The 17,079-nt window shown below is 40.0% G+C and overlaps 1 protein-coding gene across 1 annotated transcript in view; it reads left to right on the forward strand.

The window, feature by feature from the left end:
* Positions 1 to 216: 216 nt before the first annotated feature.
* TMEFF1 (transmembrane protein with EGF like and two follistatin like domains 1) overlaps positions 217 to 17,079 on the forward strand; it is a gene marked incomplete at its 3' end in the record, with an annotated part of 34,825 nt that continues 17,962 nt past the window's right edge. The window contains exon 1 of the mRNA XM_081067145.1: positions 217 to 914. Coding sequence (XP_080923271.1) covers positions 722 to 914 — 193 coding nt within the window. The 5' untranslated portion in view covers positions 217 to 721. The remainder of the gene's footprint in view (positions 915 to 17,079) is intronic.

Below are 17,079 nucleotides of genomic sequence, written 5' to 3' on the forward strand. Positions count from 1 at the left end.
CTCTTCTTTCCCAGCCGAGCTGCTGGGCGAAGGAAATGATCCAGAAGTGCTTACAAAGGACGGCAAACATGTCTGTTAGGGTAATGCCTACGGAGCATCCTCCGCGCCGGCCAGCCCACGGAGGCCGCGCCAAGGGGCGGCCGAGATCCCCGCCCTCCTCACTCCCGCCCCGCCGCAGGAACAATAGCTCCCCTGGAGGCGGCGCCGGCCACGGGCGGGGGCGGAGCTGCCGGCGTGGGCGCCGGGGGTGTGCGCGGGGCGGGGTCGCAGCCACCCCTCCCGCCGGCGGCTCTGTCACGCGCCCCTCACCGGGCGGGCCGGGGTCTTTGTGACGCGGTGGCGACGGCCGTGGACACAAAGGGAAGGCAAGGAGGCTAGTGAGGGGCTGGGCCCTTCCCTGCCCCGCGACCCCCGCCCGCCGCGCGCGCGCCCGTCCGCTCGCTCCCCGAGCCTGGGTCTCCCCTACGTGGGCTCGCACCCTCGCGCGCACCCTCGCGCGTCCGCGACTCTCCACGCGCTTGGACCCTCCGACTCCGTCCCAAGCGCGGCGGGCCGAGGCCTGGCGGGCGCTGCTGGTGGGACGGGGATGCAGAGGGTCTGCTCGCGGGCGCAGCGGCGCGTCTTCTAGGAGGCGCCGAGGCAGCGGCGGGGCTCCCGGCGCGCGGCTGGATGCCCCGGGCCTGTGGCTCCCTGCGCTTCCCGCCGTCCAGGGGAGCCAGTCATGGGCGCCGCGGCCGCTGAGGCGCTCCGGCTGCCGGCCGCGCCCCCGCTCGCCTTCTGCTGCTACACGTCGGTGCTTCTGCTCTTCACCTTCTCTCTGCCCGGGAGCCGCGCGTCCAACCAGCCCGCGGGTGGCGGCAGCGGCGGCGGCGGGGAGTGTCCCGGCGGCAAAGGCAAGAGCATCAACTGCTCAGGTAGGACCGGCCGGAGCCTGTCCCTGTAGCCCCTCCCTCCGCCGCCGCCTCCCCTTTCCTCCTGGTTCCCGGGGCCAGGCTGGGAAAGGCCCCGGCCCGGGGGTCCCGGGGAACGGGGCCCAAGGGCGGAGGGCAGGCGAGAGCGCGCCGTGCGGGCTTGAGGACCGGCATTGGGGATGGGGAGTGGCCGTGCGTGCGTCCTTGTGTGTCCAGTGGCTGGGCGAGGGTGGCCCGGCGTGTTGGGAAGTGGTGAGGCCGGGACCCATCGAGGCGTAGACAGCCTGCTAAGGCTCCCTGTGTGATCGTGGGTGTGCACTAGGGAGCGCGTGTTTGTGTTGTGAAGACTCAGGGGAGGGGGGCGGCCCCAGGCAGGGGTTTCTGTGTGTGTGTGCATGTGTGTGTATGTGTATGTGTGTATGTGTGTATGAGATGGTGAGGGACCTGGGGGGGAGGCAGGGTGAGTGCCAGGGGAGTGACCATGTGCTGGCGAGGTTCTTCCTTTGGGAACTGGATGGAGTCTTGAAGGGGTCGTGTGAGTAAAGGAACCGGAGGCCCAGAGGACGCGGATTGGCGATGTAGTGTGTGTGTGTGTGTGTGTGTGTGTGTACACGTACGTACGTGTATATATGTCCTTTGGGTGTAGAGGGGGGCGCGCTAAGGGCTTGGAGTGACCCTGGATCTGTGGATATGAGCAGGGAATAGTTCTGGGGGCCAGGAAATGACCCTGGGTTTTTTGTGTGGTGTGCCTGGGTGAAGCCTGGGGCTCAGGGATATGCCCTGGGATATGCATTGTGGAGGAATGATGGGGGTCCTGGAGCGAGCCCCGTTTGTGTGGATTCAGAGGGAGAGAGCTAGGGAGTCATCCTCTGTAGGGTTTGGGTAATAGAAAAGAGCTAATTAGGTCCAGAGAGTGCCTCTGTGTAGCAAGGTGTGACCCTGGGTTATTAAGGTGTTGTGGAAATGGGGGACCGGTTCCGAGGGAATGATCCTGGACGGGGGTTTGTATGTTTTGCGGGAGGGCCTAGAAATTGGCAGCCAAGGGAGCAAGGGAGTGACCTCTCCCCTCAGTCTAAGGCCGCCTGTCCCCCCCCCCCTCCCCGCACACCCCCCACAGCTGTTGGAAACAAAGAGCTTGCTGGGGCTCTAATGGATGAGACTGGGGAGGAGGGTATTCGGGCAGTAAAGTTCCCTTTTCCTTTCAAAACGGGTCCCAGAGGAGCCCTGGGGCTAGGAGAGCCATCCAGGTCTCATTTAGGGGTGGATGGGTCCTCCTGGAGCTGGCTTAGCAGATGCTGGTGATCATAAGCCACAGCCTTGATAACTTTCCCTTTTATCAATTCTCAATTCTCCATTTGTCTTCTTTAAGGGGGTGGGAGAAGAGGCATTGGGAGGGGAGGGGGAGAGGAGGAAGAGTGGGAGGGACAAGGAGTGGATGGACATTAGACCACAGGGGACCCACTAGCCTGCCTGCCAGACAACCTTTATACCTTTGGGCTATTGAAGGGGCATTGTTTCTGGGGAAGTGGAGGGGGCATGAGGGCCTTGGCACAGATTCTTATGTTACCCTAAATGAAGAAAACCTTTGGCCTGCTGTTTAGGTTAGAAGGTAGAAAATCTTAATAATTTTCATAATAGTAGGTTTTATGATGGGGGAGGGATTTTGAGCACAGGAGACAATGGCATGCCCCTTAAAAGCTTTTCCATCCCTGCAGTAACTTTTGCTTTATTTTTCTAATGTTAAATGGGATATGGGATAATGCTTTATAAGTAATTACACATTAATGGTTGAGAATAAAAATCATTTGTATTTTAGAGTGCCTTTTGGTAACATACTGGTTATCAAACTCAAGTGATCACACCATGTCAGAATATTTCACTGGCTAATGTGCTGTGGTCATTCTTGGTAAGATGATTTTTCCTTAGCAAAATACAGTGTTGATATATATTTTTGTGTATGTTTTCTAACTCTTTAGTGCATAGTACAAATTTTAAAAAAGGACCTAGAGGTGTGGGAAAAGGGAACTGATTTGGGAATCATGGCCCTTGCTAAGCAGCGATGTTTTGGAAGAAGTTACTTAATTTTTTTAGTTTCCTCTTCTACATAGTAAAAGGAAGACTTGAATTTAATATCTGAGCCTTCTTTCAAGGATATATTGATAAAAATATCAATAAATTAGGCTCCTCAGATAAAACATTTTCTAACCCTAAGATACACTTGAATAACTGAACATAAAGCTAGAGTTTTAACTGACATTTGTAGATTTTTTTGGTTATAACTGTTTTTAGCATGAAGACCTGGGAATGATTCATATGGAAAAAATATTTTTAAATTAATTAATTAGAGAACTACAGTAATCAGGTCTGGACACATGCATCTTATTAACACAACTTGAGACTGTATGTAGATTTTTTTTGTAGCTTTTATTACCCAGGTATTTCCCACATAAACTACAGTTTAGTCGTATATATGTATTTGAGTTTAAAAATCTAAATGCTGGCCTTGACTCGCTGTTGATTTCAGTTTTGGTTTTGGACCCTCATTTCAGCCGACTCTGTCCTTTCTGAGCATGTCAGGCTGTGTGTGTTGGGTCACGCCGAGTTTGTGGCCCTTGCAAATGTGAAGAGCAGGTCTGTAGCTTTATTAAATTCATGGCAGTTGTCTAGACCATGGAAAAGGATGGAATGCGGTGATATTTGATTGGAGGCTTCCTTCCAAATGGTTCAAACAGCGATGCATCCTCCTAGTAGAGTTTAACAGATTTTCAAGCTTCTGTTGTTCAACATTTTCTCATTTTCTTCACTAGGCTGTCATTAAAAGATTCTGACAAATTGTCTTATTAGAATCAGTTACCTATATGTCTGTATTATCCTTCCTTTTTCTACTTTAGTAATCCTGTCAAGAAACAAATCTTGTATAGTCTGCCTTAATAAAGACCCCTCAGTGCCTTTTTTCTTTTTATTATGTTAAAAAAACTCACGTACCCATTCTAGAAAATTTCAGGGGATACCCATAGACGGTTTTCTGGATTTGCATTTCTCCTTTTTTGAAAATTGAGAATTCATTCTTTCATTGCTGGTCTTTTTGACATCTTGTCAAGATAGCTTAGATCATCAGCAGTCAGATAATCAGCAGTCAGATCTAAAAATCTTTTCAGTATCATGGAGTTTGATTTATTTGGATCAGAAAGCAAATTCTTTTTGAGCTAGCTCTGTGTCCCGTCATTGTCCACTCTCCATGCCACTTACCTTAAATGTTAGCTTCCTTTTATCAGAGTTCTACCTTCCCCAGTTTGAAGTTCATGCTCCTTGAAGATAACCAGAGCAAAGAAACTAAATGGGTCTGCATTTGTCCCTGTCATCTCTTGATATTACAACATCTTCCCTAAGCAGCGGGCCCTTTGTTTAACTCTTGTTCTAAAAAACCTTGTTTTTCCCCTTCTTGCCTCAGCTTTCCAGTTATTCTGGACTTTATACGTGTTGCTTTGATTTTATGTCTTTTTATTTGTACTTATTCTTTTGAAAATCTTATTAGAAAGTTCCGTCTTCATCTAAAGAGAAAAGAATTTGGAAATACATGATTCGTGTGAAGAAAGATGAACTTCGAAGAAAGGTGACCTTGGACATTGACTTTATTTTCTCATTTGTAACATGAAAATAATAATAATTGTCCCTTTTGGTTCTAGGGTGTTTGAGAAGAAGGAGCCTAAATATGTGAGATATTTCTATCTTAGGGAATGTGGTTAAAGAGGTAGAAAAACATAGTGAGAGACCAGTAAGTCACCTTTGGTGATAGACATAAGGTGGAGAATTTGAACTAGGTTTTAAAAATGTCATGGAAGTTAGAAATGTGTCCTGGATTGTGATATGGTGGTAAGGCTGGTATAAATGGAGGATACATACTTTAGATTAAGAGAAGTGCCTTGTTGGTGGCAATTCAGGATTATGGGGAATAAACAGTGAGTTTTCCCTAATTAGCATGGAATCTTGGTCAGAGCATTTCTAGATCCCTGGTTTCTCACAGGTGGGCTTTTATTTATTTAGTGAACCTTGATTGAATACCTATTTTGTGTAATCAAATCTACTATATGTTAAAGGAAATGCTGTATATGACAAGCCATCCCTACCTTTAAGGGCCTTGTGTTTCCAACAGAGGCGGTTATAAGCCTCTTGTAAATATATACAGTGGAAATTTCTATTTAACACATCCAGGCTTTTGCCCCTCATCAATAAGCACTTATTGAACACTGACAGCTGTGAAATTTTTTAAGGTGTACAATTCAGTGGTTTTCAGTATATTCACAAAGTTAGTATATTCATCACTGTGTAGTTCCAGAATATTTTCATCACCCCAGAAAGAAACCCTCCACACCTATTAATAGTCATTCCATGTTCCTCTTTACCCCCAACCTCTGACAACTACCATTCAACTTTCTGTCTCTATGGATTTGTCTGTTTTGGACATTACATATCAATAGAGTCATATAATATGTGGCCTTTTGTGATTGGCTTCTTTCACTTACTATAATGTTTTCAAGGTTTATTATTTTGTAGCATGTATCAGAACCTCATTCCTTTTTATGACTGAGTAATATTTTATTGTATGGATCTATACCATGTTTTGTTTAACCATTTATCAGTTGATAGACATTTGGGATATTCCCAGGTTTTGGCTGTTATGAGGGTGCTGCTATGAACATTCACGTGCAAGTTTTTGTGTGGACATATGTTTTCAATTCTCTTGGGTTTATACCTAGGCGTAGACTTGCTGGATCGCATGGTAACTCTAACATTTTGTGGAACTGCCGAACTGTTTTCCAAAGCAGCTGCACAATTTTACATTTTCACAGCAGCGTCTGAGGGCTCCAATTTCTCCACATCCTCTCCAACACTTGTGATTGTCTTTATGATTATAGTCATTCTAGTGGGTGAGAAGTTGTGTATCAATGTGGTTTTGATTTTCATTTCCTTAATGACTAATAATGTTGAGCACATTTTCATGTACTTATTGTCCGTATTAATGACCATATAAGTAGCTTATTTGGAGAGACGTCTACTCAGATCTTTTACTGGGTGTGATTTTAACATTCTGAATTAAACATGCCCTTAGTAAACCATGCTAGCCAACTCCCCAGCACACACATGCTCGAAGTGGTAGGTTAGCTCTGGTTTGCCTGTATATCATTTGATTTCTCTGTTTACCAAGAAAGAGACAATTGTATTTGTTCTCAAAGTTATTGATACCCAGGGTACTTATAAATTGATAAGTATTACTCAAATTGATTAAATATAAATGCAGAGAATTGTTTTTATGAAATGCTTTAGAAGGACTTGATAAAGGCAAGAGGCTGAAAGACCTGCCGTTCTCTGAATTAGATTGTGGTTAAGACAACTAAAATAGGTTGGAGAAACCTTGTAAATCTCTTGAAGGATTCTGCTCCTAGGAAACTTTGCAAGTATTTTTTTTGTGGTCTCTTCTCCACTTTAAAGGAAAGGAAAAATGGACATTGTGAATAATGGGCTATGGTTGTGGCTTATCCAAGAAAGTGGCAGACACATACTCAAAGAAAAGGTCTAGGTGCTATCATAGGTTTGAAGTTAAAAAATGTTTAAAATATGTACGTATATTTCTAAATGATTTCCTGCTTTACCTGATTTTTTTGATGAATTGATCAGCGATTACTTTTGTATATGTTTGAAAAGAGAGATTCCTCTATACATGGTGCCCTAAGGAAGACACAGAGAAGGTGCTGAGGCACTGAGTCATTCTGATTTGCAGGCATCAAAACAGTTTCCCTGAGTAAGTGGCACTTGAGCTGGCCTTTACTGGCAGAATGGAATGTGAGCTTGAAACACCAGGCACACTTGCCTGAGGCCTTTGCTGTTGACGCTTCTTTTGGCAGGAACTTTCCTGTCCAGTTATTTACCCCTTAGCTCTTTCAGGTTTTTAATGTCACTTTCAAAATGGTGCCTTAAAATTGCAGCCCTTTCCATCTTCCGTCCCCTCTGCCCCTCTCCCACCTTTATCTCCATTTATGCTTTTTTGCTGCTCGGAAGCACCTTATCTTGTGTGATATGTTACTTTTTATGTCTCCTCTATGTAGCAGCATGAGGGCCCGGCTTTTTGTTTTGTTCACTGCTGTGTCCACTGCCTAGAACAGGGTCTAGCACAACATTAGATGCCCCTTACATATTTAATGTAGTGTGTGGAATGAATGAATGACTGAATGAACACAGAAACCGAGGAGAGTTGGGAAGGGTATTCTAGGCTGAGGGAATGGCCGTAAAACAGGCACAGAGAGGGGGCACTGAAGGGAATATTTTGGGATCCTGGGGTATGAGCTCTTCCCATTGCCAGTCCCCACCCAGCTAGCCTTTCATTGATCTTTTTCTCCCTTAGCTTCCGGATCTCCTGCTGTAGGAGGTGGAGGGGAATGTGATGCTCTTAATTTGGCATAGAGAGCCTGTTGGGAAAAGAGTCAAATGGGTGTCCATTTCTTCTCTCATTCCTCTTACTCACAATCACCAAATTGGTTGCAAATCCTTCCTGCTGTAGTGCCTGGCCCTTCCTGTGGGAACACCCCTCCTGCCTGTGCTCCTTGTAACAACAACACCTGTGCTGTTCTTTTCAACCCTTTGCTTAAATCCACTCCCTACCTCTTTGTGTTTGAAAGCTACCCTGCTCTCTCTGATTATACCATTTTCTTTGAACTATTCTCCCATGATGTTTTTATCATATCTATTTTTCCTTTATTCATTGTATATCTTAGTTTTAGTACTTCCCCTTTTTCAACTTTTCTTTTTTTTCTCTTTCTAAATTCCTTAAGTGAAAACAGATTATATTTATTTTTCCTTTTCAGTACAGATTTCTGATAAAACTTCTCTTAGTATTGTTATGAAACATGAATTTAGATATGTTTACAGATAGTTTTGTGGTTTTGCGTTATGGTCTCCGAATGCTGTTGTGGGATGTTAAGCTTTTTGTATTAATACTGTGTCTCTGGGTCCTACTATGAGAACAAATTAGGTGAGAGATCCTTGTACCCCAGGAAAAAAAGTGTTATTTCCTTGACTTCTAAGTCCCCTAACTATATAATTGTTAATTTTACTTAAAACTTTTATTTTGAATTAATTTCAAACTTAGAGAAAAATTGCGATAGTATACCCAGATTTCCCAGTTGTTAAGATTTTATATTTGCCTTGTTATATCTATCTATCTATCTATCTATCTATCTATCTATCTATCTATCTATCTATCTTCTAAATCTTTTTTCTTACCGAACCTGATTCTGTCGAGTTGGCCCCTACCAAAGGGGGGAATGGTTTAATTTATACTTAATGTCAGTTCTATACCTTTCTTTTGTCATCCCCAGTTAAAATGATACAGGTTTGTTTTTCACAGTTTTTCAGTTTATCTTGTAGTTTTGTTATTCTATTTGGGACAGAAACATTGAATTTTGTTTCCTTTTTTGTTGTATTTTTTATTTTTGTGTAGGGTAGATTTAAAGTATATCCTGAAGTCATAATGATACCCATCCTTTTCTGGTTTTGTGTTTGTCTTTTAGTTTTTAACTGTTAGGATTTGTTTCCCAGCACTGATATAGACCATTCTGCTTTCATAGGCGTTTACTCATTTAATGAAGTAATTATGATATTTGTGCTACTGTCCATCATCATCATCATCGTCATTTTTTAAAATGTACAATCCAGTATTTTTCAGTATAATCATGAGGTTGTGCAACCATCCCCACAATCAAATTTAGAACACTTTCTTTCTCTCCAAAAGAAAGTTCCTACTGTTTAGCAGTCACTCCCCAAACTCCACTTCCCCCAGCCTGAGGCAACCACTCATCCATCTTTTGCTGTATAGTTGCCTGTTCTGGACATTTCTTATAAATGGAGTCATACAATATGGGGTCTTTTGTGATTGGCTTCTTTCACTTAGCATCATGTGCTCAAGTTTCATCCATGTTGTAGCACGTATCAGAATTTCATTCCTTTTTATGTCTGAGTAATATTTCATTACACATATAATATACACACATAACACACACACACATTACATTTTGTTCTGTTCATCAGCTGATGGACATTTGAGAGGTTTCTACTTTTGGGCTGTTATGAATAATGTTGCTATGAACACTCATGTACAAGTTTTTCTGTGGACATGTGATCAGTTCTCTTGGGTTTATACCTAGAAGTAGAATTGCTGGATCAGATCACATGGTAATTCTGTGTTTAACATTTTGAGGAACTGCCAAACTGTTTTCCAAAGTGGCTGCACCATTTTATATTTTCATCAGCAATGTCTGAGGGTTTCCATTTCTCCACATCCTGCCATTACTTGTTATTATCTTTTTAAAATTATAACCAACCTTGTTCTTTTAAGTTCATACTGTTTATCCCTCATTTTCTGAATATACGTATGTGGTTTATTTAAATTGGATTTGAATTCTCAATTTCTTTTAAGCTGGATTGGGAGATAATGTCAGGCCATTTACTCCCTTCTTCCTTCTCCCTCATTTTTTTTTTTTTTTTTTTTGGTAAGAAACATTGTTTTAACAGAACTATTTTCATTATTCCTACTATTAATTCCATTATTAGCTTCTCTCATGGGAGAAATGAGGAGTTGGCCTATTTCTCTTGGAATTCACTTGGAATTCTATGTTTAAATCTTAAAATTTCCTATTTGCTTTTCATTCATTAGATGATTTTAATCCTTTGTTACTATTTGAATGTATTTCTTTTTTACAGGTGTCATGTATTTTTCATGGCTCAGTTGTTTCATTATTTTTTTTGAAAAGTCGGCTTCTAAAGTTCTTAACATATTCTTCTGCCGTCAAAAACTTTGGCAGGTATTATGCTTTCAGCCACAACTCCATTTCTCTCATTTTTGTGCAAGTATTCTGAGTGCAAGTATTCATAGTTTAAAAAAAGAAAGAAACAAAAACCACACTTTTTTTCTTTGTTATAAAAGCAGTATTTGTTTGATGTAAAAAATTTGAGAAATATGGAAAAATATAAAGAAATATGTGGTGATTGCCATTCTCCTGTGTAATACTTAATTTTATGCTGGAGTTATTTCATTTTATACCAGAACAATTTTGAACTTTTTTTTCGATATTAGTGTTTGCTTTGGCATTTTTTTGTTTTGTTTTGTTTAACCAGGAAGCACTGTTGTTCACAGGTCAGATCTCCTTTGGGGATTTTTAGGTTCAGTTTATTTCGCCTTGTCAGCTTTCATCTAATATTATTTTGCAAATGAATTTAAACTGCTGATATTTCTATATCATTTCTGTTGCTTAGAGCGTAATTAATATATTTAGATTCTCTGTTGTTCACAAGTCAGTTCAGTCTTTGTTTAATGTCCTGTGTTAATTTTTCATCGTATTTTTTTCTCTTTCAAGTGGTTTGAGATATTTTTTAGGTGGTGCAGTTGTGTTTACCATTATTGTTTCCTTCTTCTAGTTCACATCTTAAGTGCTTCCTAATTACCATTTAATTAGACCTAGTTTTTTGTTTTTTAATTCCTCACAATTTTTCAACAATTTGCTGGGGTTTTAGGTTGTTGTTGATTTAAAGGTTTTCATTATTTTAACCAAAGAGAAGTATCCTTTATAGTTTCCATTGTTGTTTTGTAAAGATCTCTCTTAGTCCTGGCAATCCTAGGAGGAATTATTAAACCTATTTTTACTCTAAAGAACTGGGATTTCTCAGAGAGATTTAGTGGTTGGCCAGGACCATAGAGTTATTTAATTAAATGATTGGGACTCCAACTCTGGAGTTTACTCTAATGCATCAGAATTTTGTGAAATCCTTTAAAACTTCTCTTTAAAAGCAGTTAATATCAGGTTCTCCAGTGCCAACTCGCAGGTTGTTTTGTAGATTTTTGTTTTGGGGGTCACTTCCCTGGATTTTGGCAAGCTCCTATTCCACTTAGTGTTGCAGACTCTAAGAAACAGTGGTTAGAATAGAGCCAGAGGGTCATATTCCTGTGTTTAGATTTATTTATTGATAGTTTACAAATTTTGATGGAGAAAATGTGTTGAATGTACTTGCAAAATCTTAAAATACATATGTAAATATGTATATGTTGCAAAATATAAATTGGATTACAACCCGAAATGTTGTTTTATAACCTGTTTTTTCACTTCATAGTGGATCGTGATGTTTCCATATCAGTACGTGTTTCTACTAACTACTTCAATTTTAATGACTTAATAGTATTTCATTAATAATTTATTGAATTAATTCCCAACAGATGGACACAGGTCATTTTCCACTTTGTCGTTATAAAAAATGCTGATGTTAACAATCTTGTACATACATTTTTGTGTGTTTTGCTTCTATACCTGTCATAATTTTATAGACGTAGGATAAAGAAAATTAAAATTTTAGTATATGCTGCCTCATTATTTCTTGAGAGTTCCCGCTAATTTATACTCTCACAGTTGGTTTGAGTGCTAATTTTCCCACACGTTCTGCAGCACTGGTCTTAATAAAAAAATAATATAATAATATCCAACTCTTAATATAGCACTTATGTATCATGCACTACTCTGAGTGTTTTCCATGTTTTTATTTAATCCTCTGTCAATATTATGAGTTAGGTACTGTTGTTATCTCCATTTTACAGATGAAGGAATGGAGGCACAGAGTGGTAAGTACTAAGGTCACTTTGCTGATGAGAGCCACGGTACTGATCTAGGTAGTCTGGTTCTGGGGTCTGTCCCTTAAACACCAAATTATAATGCTTGTTCATTTTTTTCAAAATCAAATCAAATATGGTTTATCAGATTTTTAAAATTATTTTTTTATTTAATGAGATATCACTCATATAACATAAAATTTACCATTTTACCATGTTTCCCCGAAAATAAGACGTACCCTGAAAATAAGCCCCAATTAAGATTGTCAGCCAGATGGACGCATTTAGTATGTTGTGATGATGTTCCAGAAGAAGATGACATAACTGTATTTGAATAAATGTAGATTGTTGTACATGAAAAAAGAATGTATCCCCTGAAAATACGCCCCAATGCAAATTTTGGAGCAAAAATTAATGTAAAACATGGTCTTATTTTCGGGGAAACACGGTAAGTATATTTCAAAGTAATTCAGTGGTTTTTAATTTATTCAGTATGTTGTGCAACCATCACCACTATCTACTATCTAATTAAAGAACATTTTCATTATACCCCCCTAAAATTTTCATACCTATTTACAGTCAGTCCCAATCCTCCTCTGCCCCTATCTCTTGGCAACCACGTAGTGATTTTATATCTTTATGGATTTACGTACTCTGGACTTTTTATATGGGTGAATTCAGACAGTATGTGGCCTTTTGTGAGATTCTTACATGTGTAGTATGTAATTATTTTATCTGATTTTAAAAGTCTCACAAGTTCATTGTAAAACTCAAACAGTTCATAAAAAATACAGAATTAAAGAAGAAAGTTTAAATTCTACCAAGAGATAACTTTGGTTCATATTTTGATGTATATACCTTCCATTTTTTTTAACAGGCATTGAAAAATAAGTTTTGTTATACATTTTTGAAACTATGTCTTTTAAAAAACATGTGTCTTATGTCAGGAAATGTGAAGATTCTTCAGATTTTCTTTTCAATAACTGCAGTACAACAAACTTAGCTTATGGATCTGTGAGAAGGAAACACACCGGTTTGCCACGCTAGTCAGAAATAGGGGTAAGGAAGATAGTATCGCAGCGCAAGACCTTTGGTTAGGACTGCATTGGGCTAGAAAGACCCTGAGTACCTTTAATACCGAACTGGGGAGCGGGCTCTTTTTTTCTTTCTGATCCTGCAATAGGTTGTCCTCCCCGTCACCTTGGCTGAGTGTCCTGACAACAGGCAGTTAGAACTGAAGTAGGTGGCAGGGAATGATGGTAGGTATGGGGGTGGACGAGTGACACCATCAAAGTGGTATTTAACAAGGGTTAGCTTGGCAGTAGCATGTAGAATGGGATGAAAAATATTGGAGTCCGATAATGTGTGGCATATGTGAAATTTCTGTCTTTAAATGTATCTTAAGAGATGTTTTAGTCATCTCTGTTGTTAGTGCTTTCTAATGTTAATGTAAACTGCTTTTGGTTTTGTATCATGAAATATTGAGTACATTTTATTCCCCCCCCCCCCATATCTTTATAGTGGAACATAACTAATGTAATATGGTTAATTTAGTAAACAAGTTGAAGAGAATTTCTATTCATCTCATTTGCTGGGTCTGAAGTCAACATTACGTACTAAATCCATCATTTGATTTTGTCCTGAAATAACTTTTCAGTGATTTGTGTCATGAAAGGTATCCCTCAGATTGGTCTGGGGAAAGAAAAGAAATGAATCTTGGCCGTATACCCACTTGTTCTAGGCACTGTTGCTTTTTAGTACATATCTAATCATTACAATATCTAGGAAAGGTGTTACTATTCTAAAAGGTGAAGAACTAGCATGTGAACCTGGCCCTGATTGACCCCCAAGCTAATGCTCTGTCCGTTATATAGCAAATTGTCTCTGGGGTTGTGTTAGAAATCATACTGAGTTCCCCCCCCCCCATTAAATATAACCGTATAGAATAGAAGAAGAAATCATCCATTGTTCAATTGGTGTAAACACAGTCCCTGTTACCATTTTTGTTTTTTTTCTGGGCTGAATTTTCCTATATGTGTATTTTATACACAATCCTAGTGAATGTGTTAAGTTTTGTCTTCTACTTTTTGACTTGACAATCATCAGCATATTACCATATTGCCACATAAAATATATACAACCTTTTAAATAGCTGTATAATATTCCATGGCTGTACCACACCATTTCCTGGTGTGGGATATATTACATGTATAAATATTTTAAATATGTTTTCAGTGTATATTGAGATTGTGGAACTGTCTCATAGACATTTGGATGCAGAGTCAGGAACAAGTGGGTCTTGTTTTGGGAGTGAAACCAGTTAGCGGGGATCCTGTCAGATTGATGTGCTTTTCTAAAAAAAGGGAAGGTTTTCCCAAATACTATTAACCTCTAGACAATGAGTATAAACTCTGACATTGGGTTAGTCTTAAGAACAAGGTAAAAAATTTGAACATGTCCTATGGGGAGTCAAGAAATCACCTAGAAAAGAACTAAAGATTTCCACATGTTGGTAAGTGGTGGGAGTGGGTGAGCCTGCTGAGAGAGAAGAAATAAGACGTGATGACACAAGGGGATGGCGAGGGCAGAATGCTTTTATATATAGTAGGAGCCTCCTTATCTTGGTGCCTTAAGATTCTGGTAGCTACTTGGCTAATCAAGAAAGTTGTTTAAAGTGGGAGCCACAAAAATGATTCATAGGTGCATATAGCATTTTAATGTAAAAACATATACATTTATTAAACAGCATTTTGATGAAGGCCCAGAATTTTTCTTTGAACATTTACTCTTTTTTGAATAAACCACATTCCTAATACATTGATTACAAACTCCAGTTTTAAGCTCTTCAAAAAGGAACTGAAAGACTTGTGGTTGCAGAATTGTAGATTTTTCTTACCTAATGCAGCAGTGATTTTTTAAAAGCAACTTGCCTTTCTTAAGTCTTTTCATAGCATTCAATTTTGTTTTCATAGTAACAATTTATTTTCACTTTTATGAAATGTCGACACCACATACTTACAATAACAAATACAGTTGGCATACACAGCCTGAATTACATCTATAACTGACTCTTGAAGTGCAAGAGCAACACCCCTGGTTGGAGCTAAAATATTCAAGACTGTTCTAGAGTGACCTTGAGGTAGAGAGTGGCCTTGAGGACTCATTGTACCATGGACATTGGTTTAGTGTGTTTTACAAAGAATAGCACACTGGTTAATCTGGAGAGTCAATTAAGTTGGAGATAAGTTATAAGGGTGCTTGTGGACATGGACTAGACAGTAGAAGGAAAAAAAGAGCGAGTAAATGAGAACTGGTCAGAGTTGGGGGATACTCAAGATTATTAGGTTGGCAGGAGAGGCCAGGAGTATCAACTGCTGTAAAAGAGTCAAGAACAGTTGGAAGAATAAGAGAAAAGCTATGGGATCTATAGAATACAGGACATATTGACCTTGAAGAAGAGTTTTGATAGGAAGGGGGAAGACGCCAGGATTGCTGGAGGTTAAGGCATTATTAAAGGAGGGGCACCCACTCTTGCCCGGACTTGACATAAACTTGGAGGCAATATAGAAGAAGTGATCAAACAATACGCTGAATGTTTTTTTTAAAAAATGATTACAGTAAAAGACAGACACATTGCTAGTAATCCCCCTCATAACACTCCCCTTCACTTTGAACACACTTATCCCATTGTTCTTGCCACTTTCTGAAGCAGTTCTGGAAGTCCTCTTTCGTGAATGTCTTTAGTTGTGCTGTCGTGGCTGCCTCGATGTCTGGGATCATTGGCGAAGAGTCAGAAGTCGCACGGTGCCAGATCCGGTGAATAAGGTGGATGAGGACACACTGTAATGTTTTTATTTGACAAAAATTGCCATAGACCAGAAGCGACGTAACACACGGAGAGTTGTCATGATGGAGGATGATTTACAGCACACTTTAAAACACGCCTTCTCTCAGTGTTAGCTCACACCTGACTGACTGTACTAACAAGTTCAAACTTGTCACACACTGTTGCTACGGTTCGATGTGCCACTTCCCTGCCTTTCCTGCCTTTTTGTTGGATGGCACTGGGCATCAGCATTCACTGTATTTTTTGATCACACCTCATCGTATTTAGGTCCCTCTGTTGAAATGAAAAATGGCTGTGGTAATGTGCAGTGCGATCTTCGAGACTATTGCTTATTTGACTCATTTTCTCTTTAGTGATTATGTGAGAGAACTACCATAAATGTAAAGCCTTTGATTCACCTTTTATAGTGGTTCTCAACGGGGGGGGGGTGATTTTGCCCCCCCAGGACATTTGGTAATGTCTGAAGACATGCCGTTGTTATAGCTGGGATGGTCCTGCTGGCATCTAGTGGGTAGAGGCCAGAGATGTTGCTAAACATCCTCTAGTGCACAGGGGAGCCCTCTATAACAAAGAATTATCTAAACCAAAATGGCAGCAGTGCCGAGATTGAGAAGCCCTGAATCCTATCTTAACATTTTGCAAAGTTTGTTCACTGTTGGCGCTCCATAAAAGTTAGCAAAGTCATAAGATCCTCAGAACTACCTTCTGTTTAATGGAAGGGTTTCTTATCAGTCTGGAGGGCTAATCGGTCTTATTTTGAGCTGCAGCCTGAACCTAGTTCGTGCTGCCAAAAGGTGGGAATTTTGGCATCTCAGGTTCATAGTTAGTAGGGTTCCTTCCCCTAGTGTGTATTGTTTCTCAGCTTTGAAATGTTAATGAAAATTAAGACGAGTTTTACATTTAGAAAACTGTGTAATGGGCAGATTTGCAACTGGAGCAAAATATTTTTTGTTTTGAGTGCTTCTTTGTGTAAAATATTTCTATTTGGAAAATTGATTTTTGAGGGCCTCAGTAATGGCTCATCAATTTTGCTGAATTTCCATCTTGGGCTCAGGAAGGCAGGTGTGTAATCATCATTATTGACAGGTAGTAGAGTACCCTCTTGATTCCTGATACAGAATATGCCTGATACTGTACAGAATACTTGAAAAGAAATAACATTCAGAAGATGATCCCAAATAGAATTTCTTCTATACTGAATTTGAGGTAGGGTAGTGGTTCTTAAATTTGTAAAGAGTCAGAGCACCAGGCTCTTGAGAAATTCATTTTATCATGTGGGCTGTGCTGTCGCACAAAATTGTTGCTCAGAAATACTTATCTCAATTAAATTTACATGCAGTCATTATATCAGGCTTGTTCTTTAATCACGTTTATCAATGACCTAATAGTGGCTTAAATGATAAGGGCTTCATTTATATGTTTGTTTATTATAACAGTAAGTCTGGAAGGATGAAATCCAGGGTAGGTGTGGTGATTCCATAATTTTTCTTTCTTTCCATATTCTTGCTTCTGTCTTTTAGGTCTACCATCTTTATTTTTATTTATCTTTTTATCTTTTATTTATCTTAATAATTTTTTATTTTTCAATTACAGTTGACATACAATATTATATTCATTTCAGGTGTACAACATAATGATTAGATATTTATAAAACTTATTTATAAAAGTGATCA

Source organism: Rhinolophus hipposideros, assembly GCF_964194185.1.
Source record: "Rhinolophus hipposideros genome assembly, chromosome: 11".
Taxonomy (NCBI): domain Eukaryota; kingdom Metazoa; phylum Chordata; class Mammalia; order Chiroptera; family Rhinolophidae; genus Rhinolophus; species Rhinolophus hipposideros.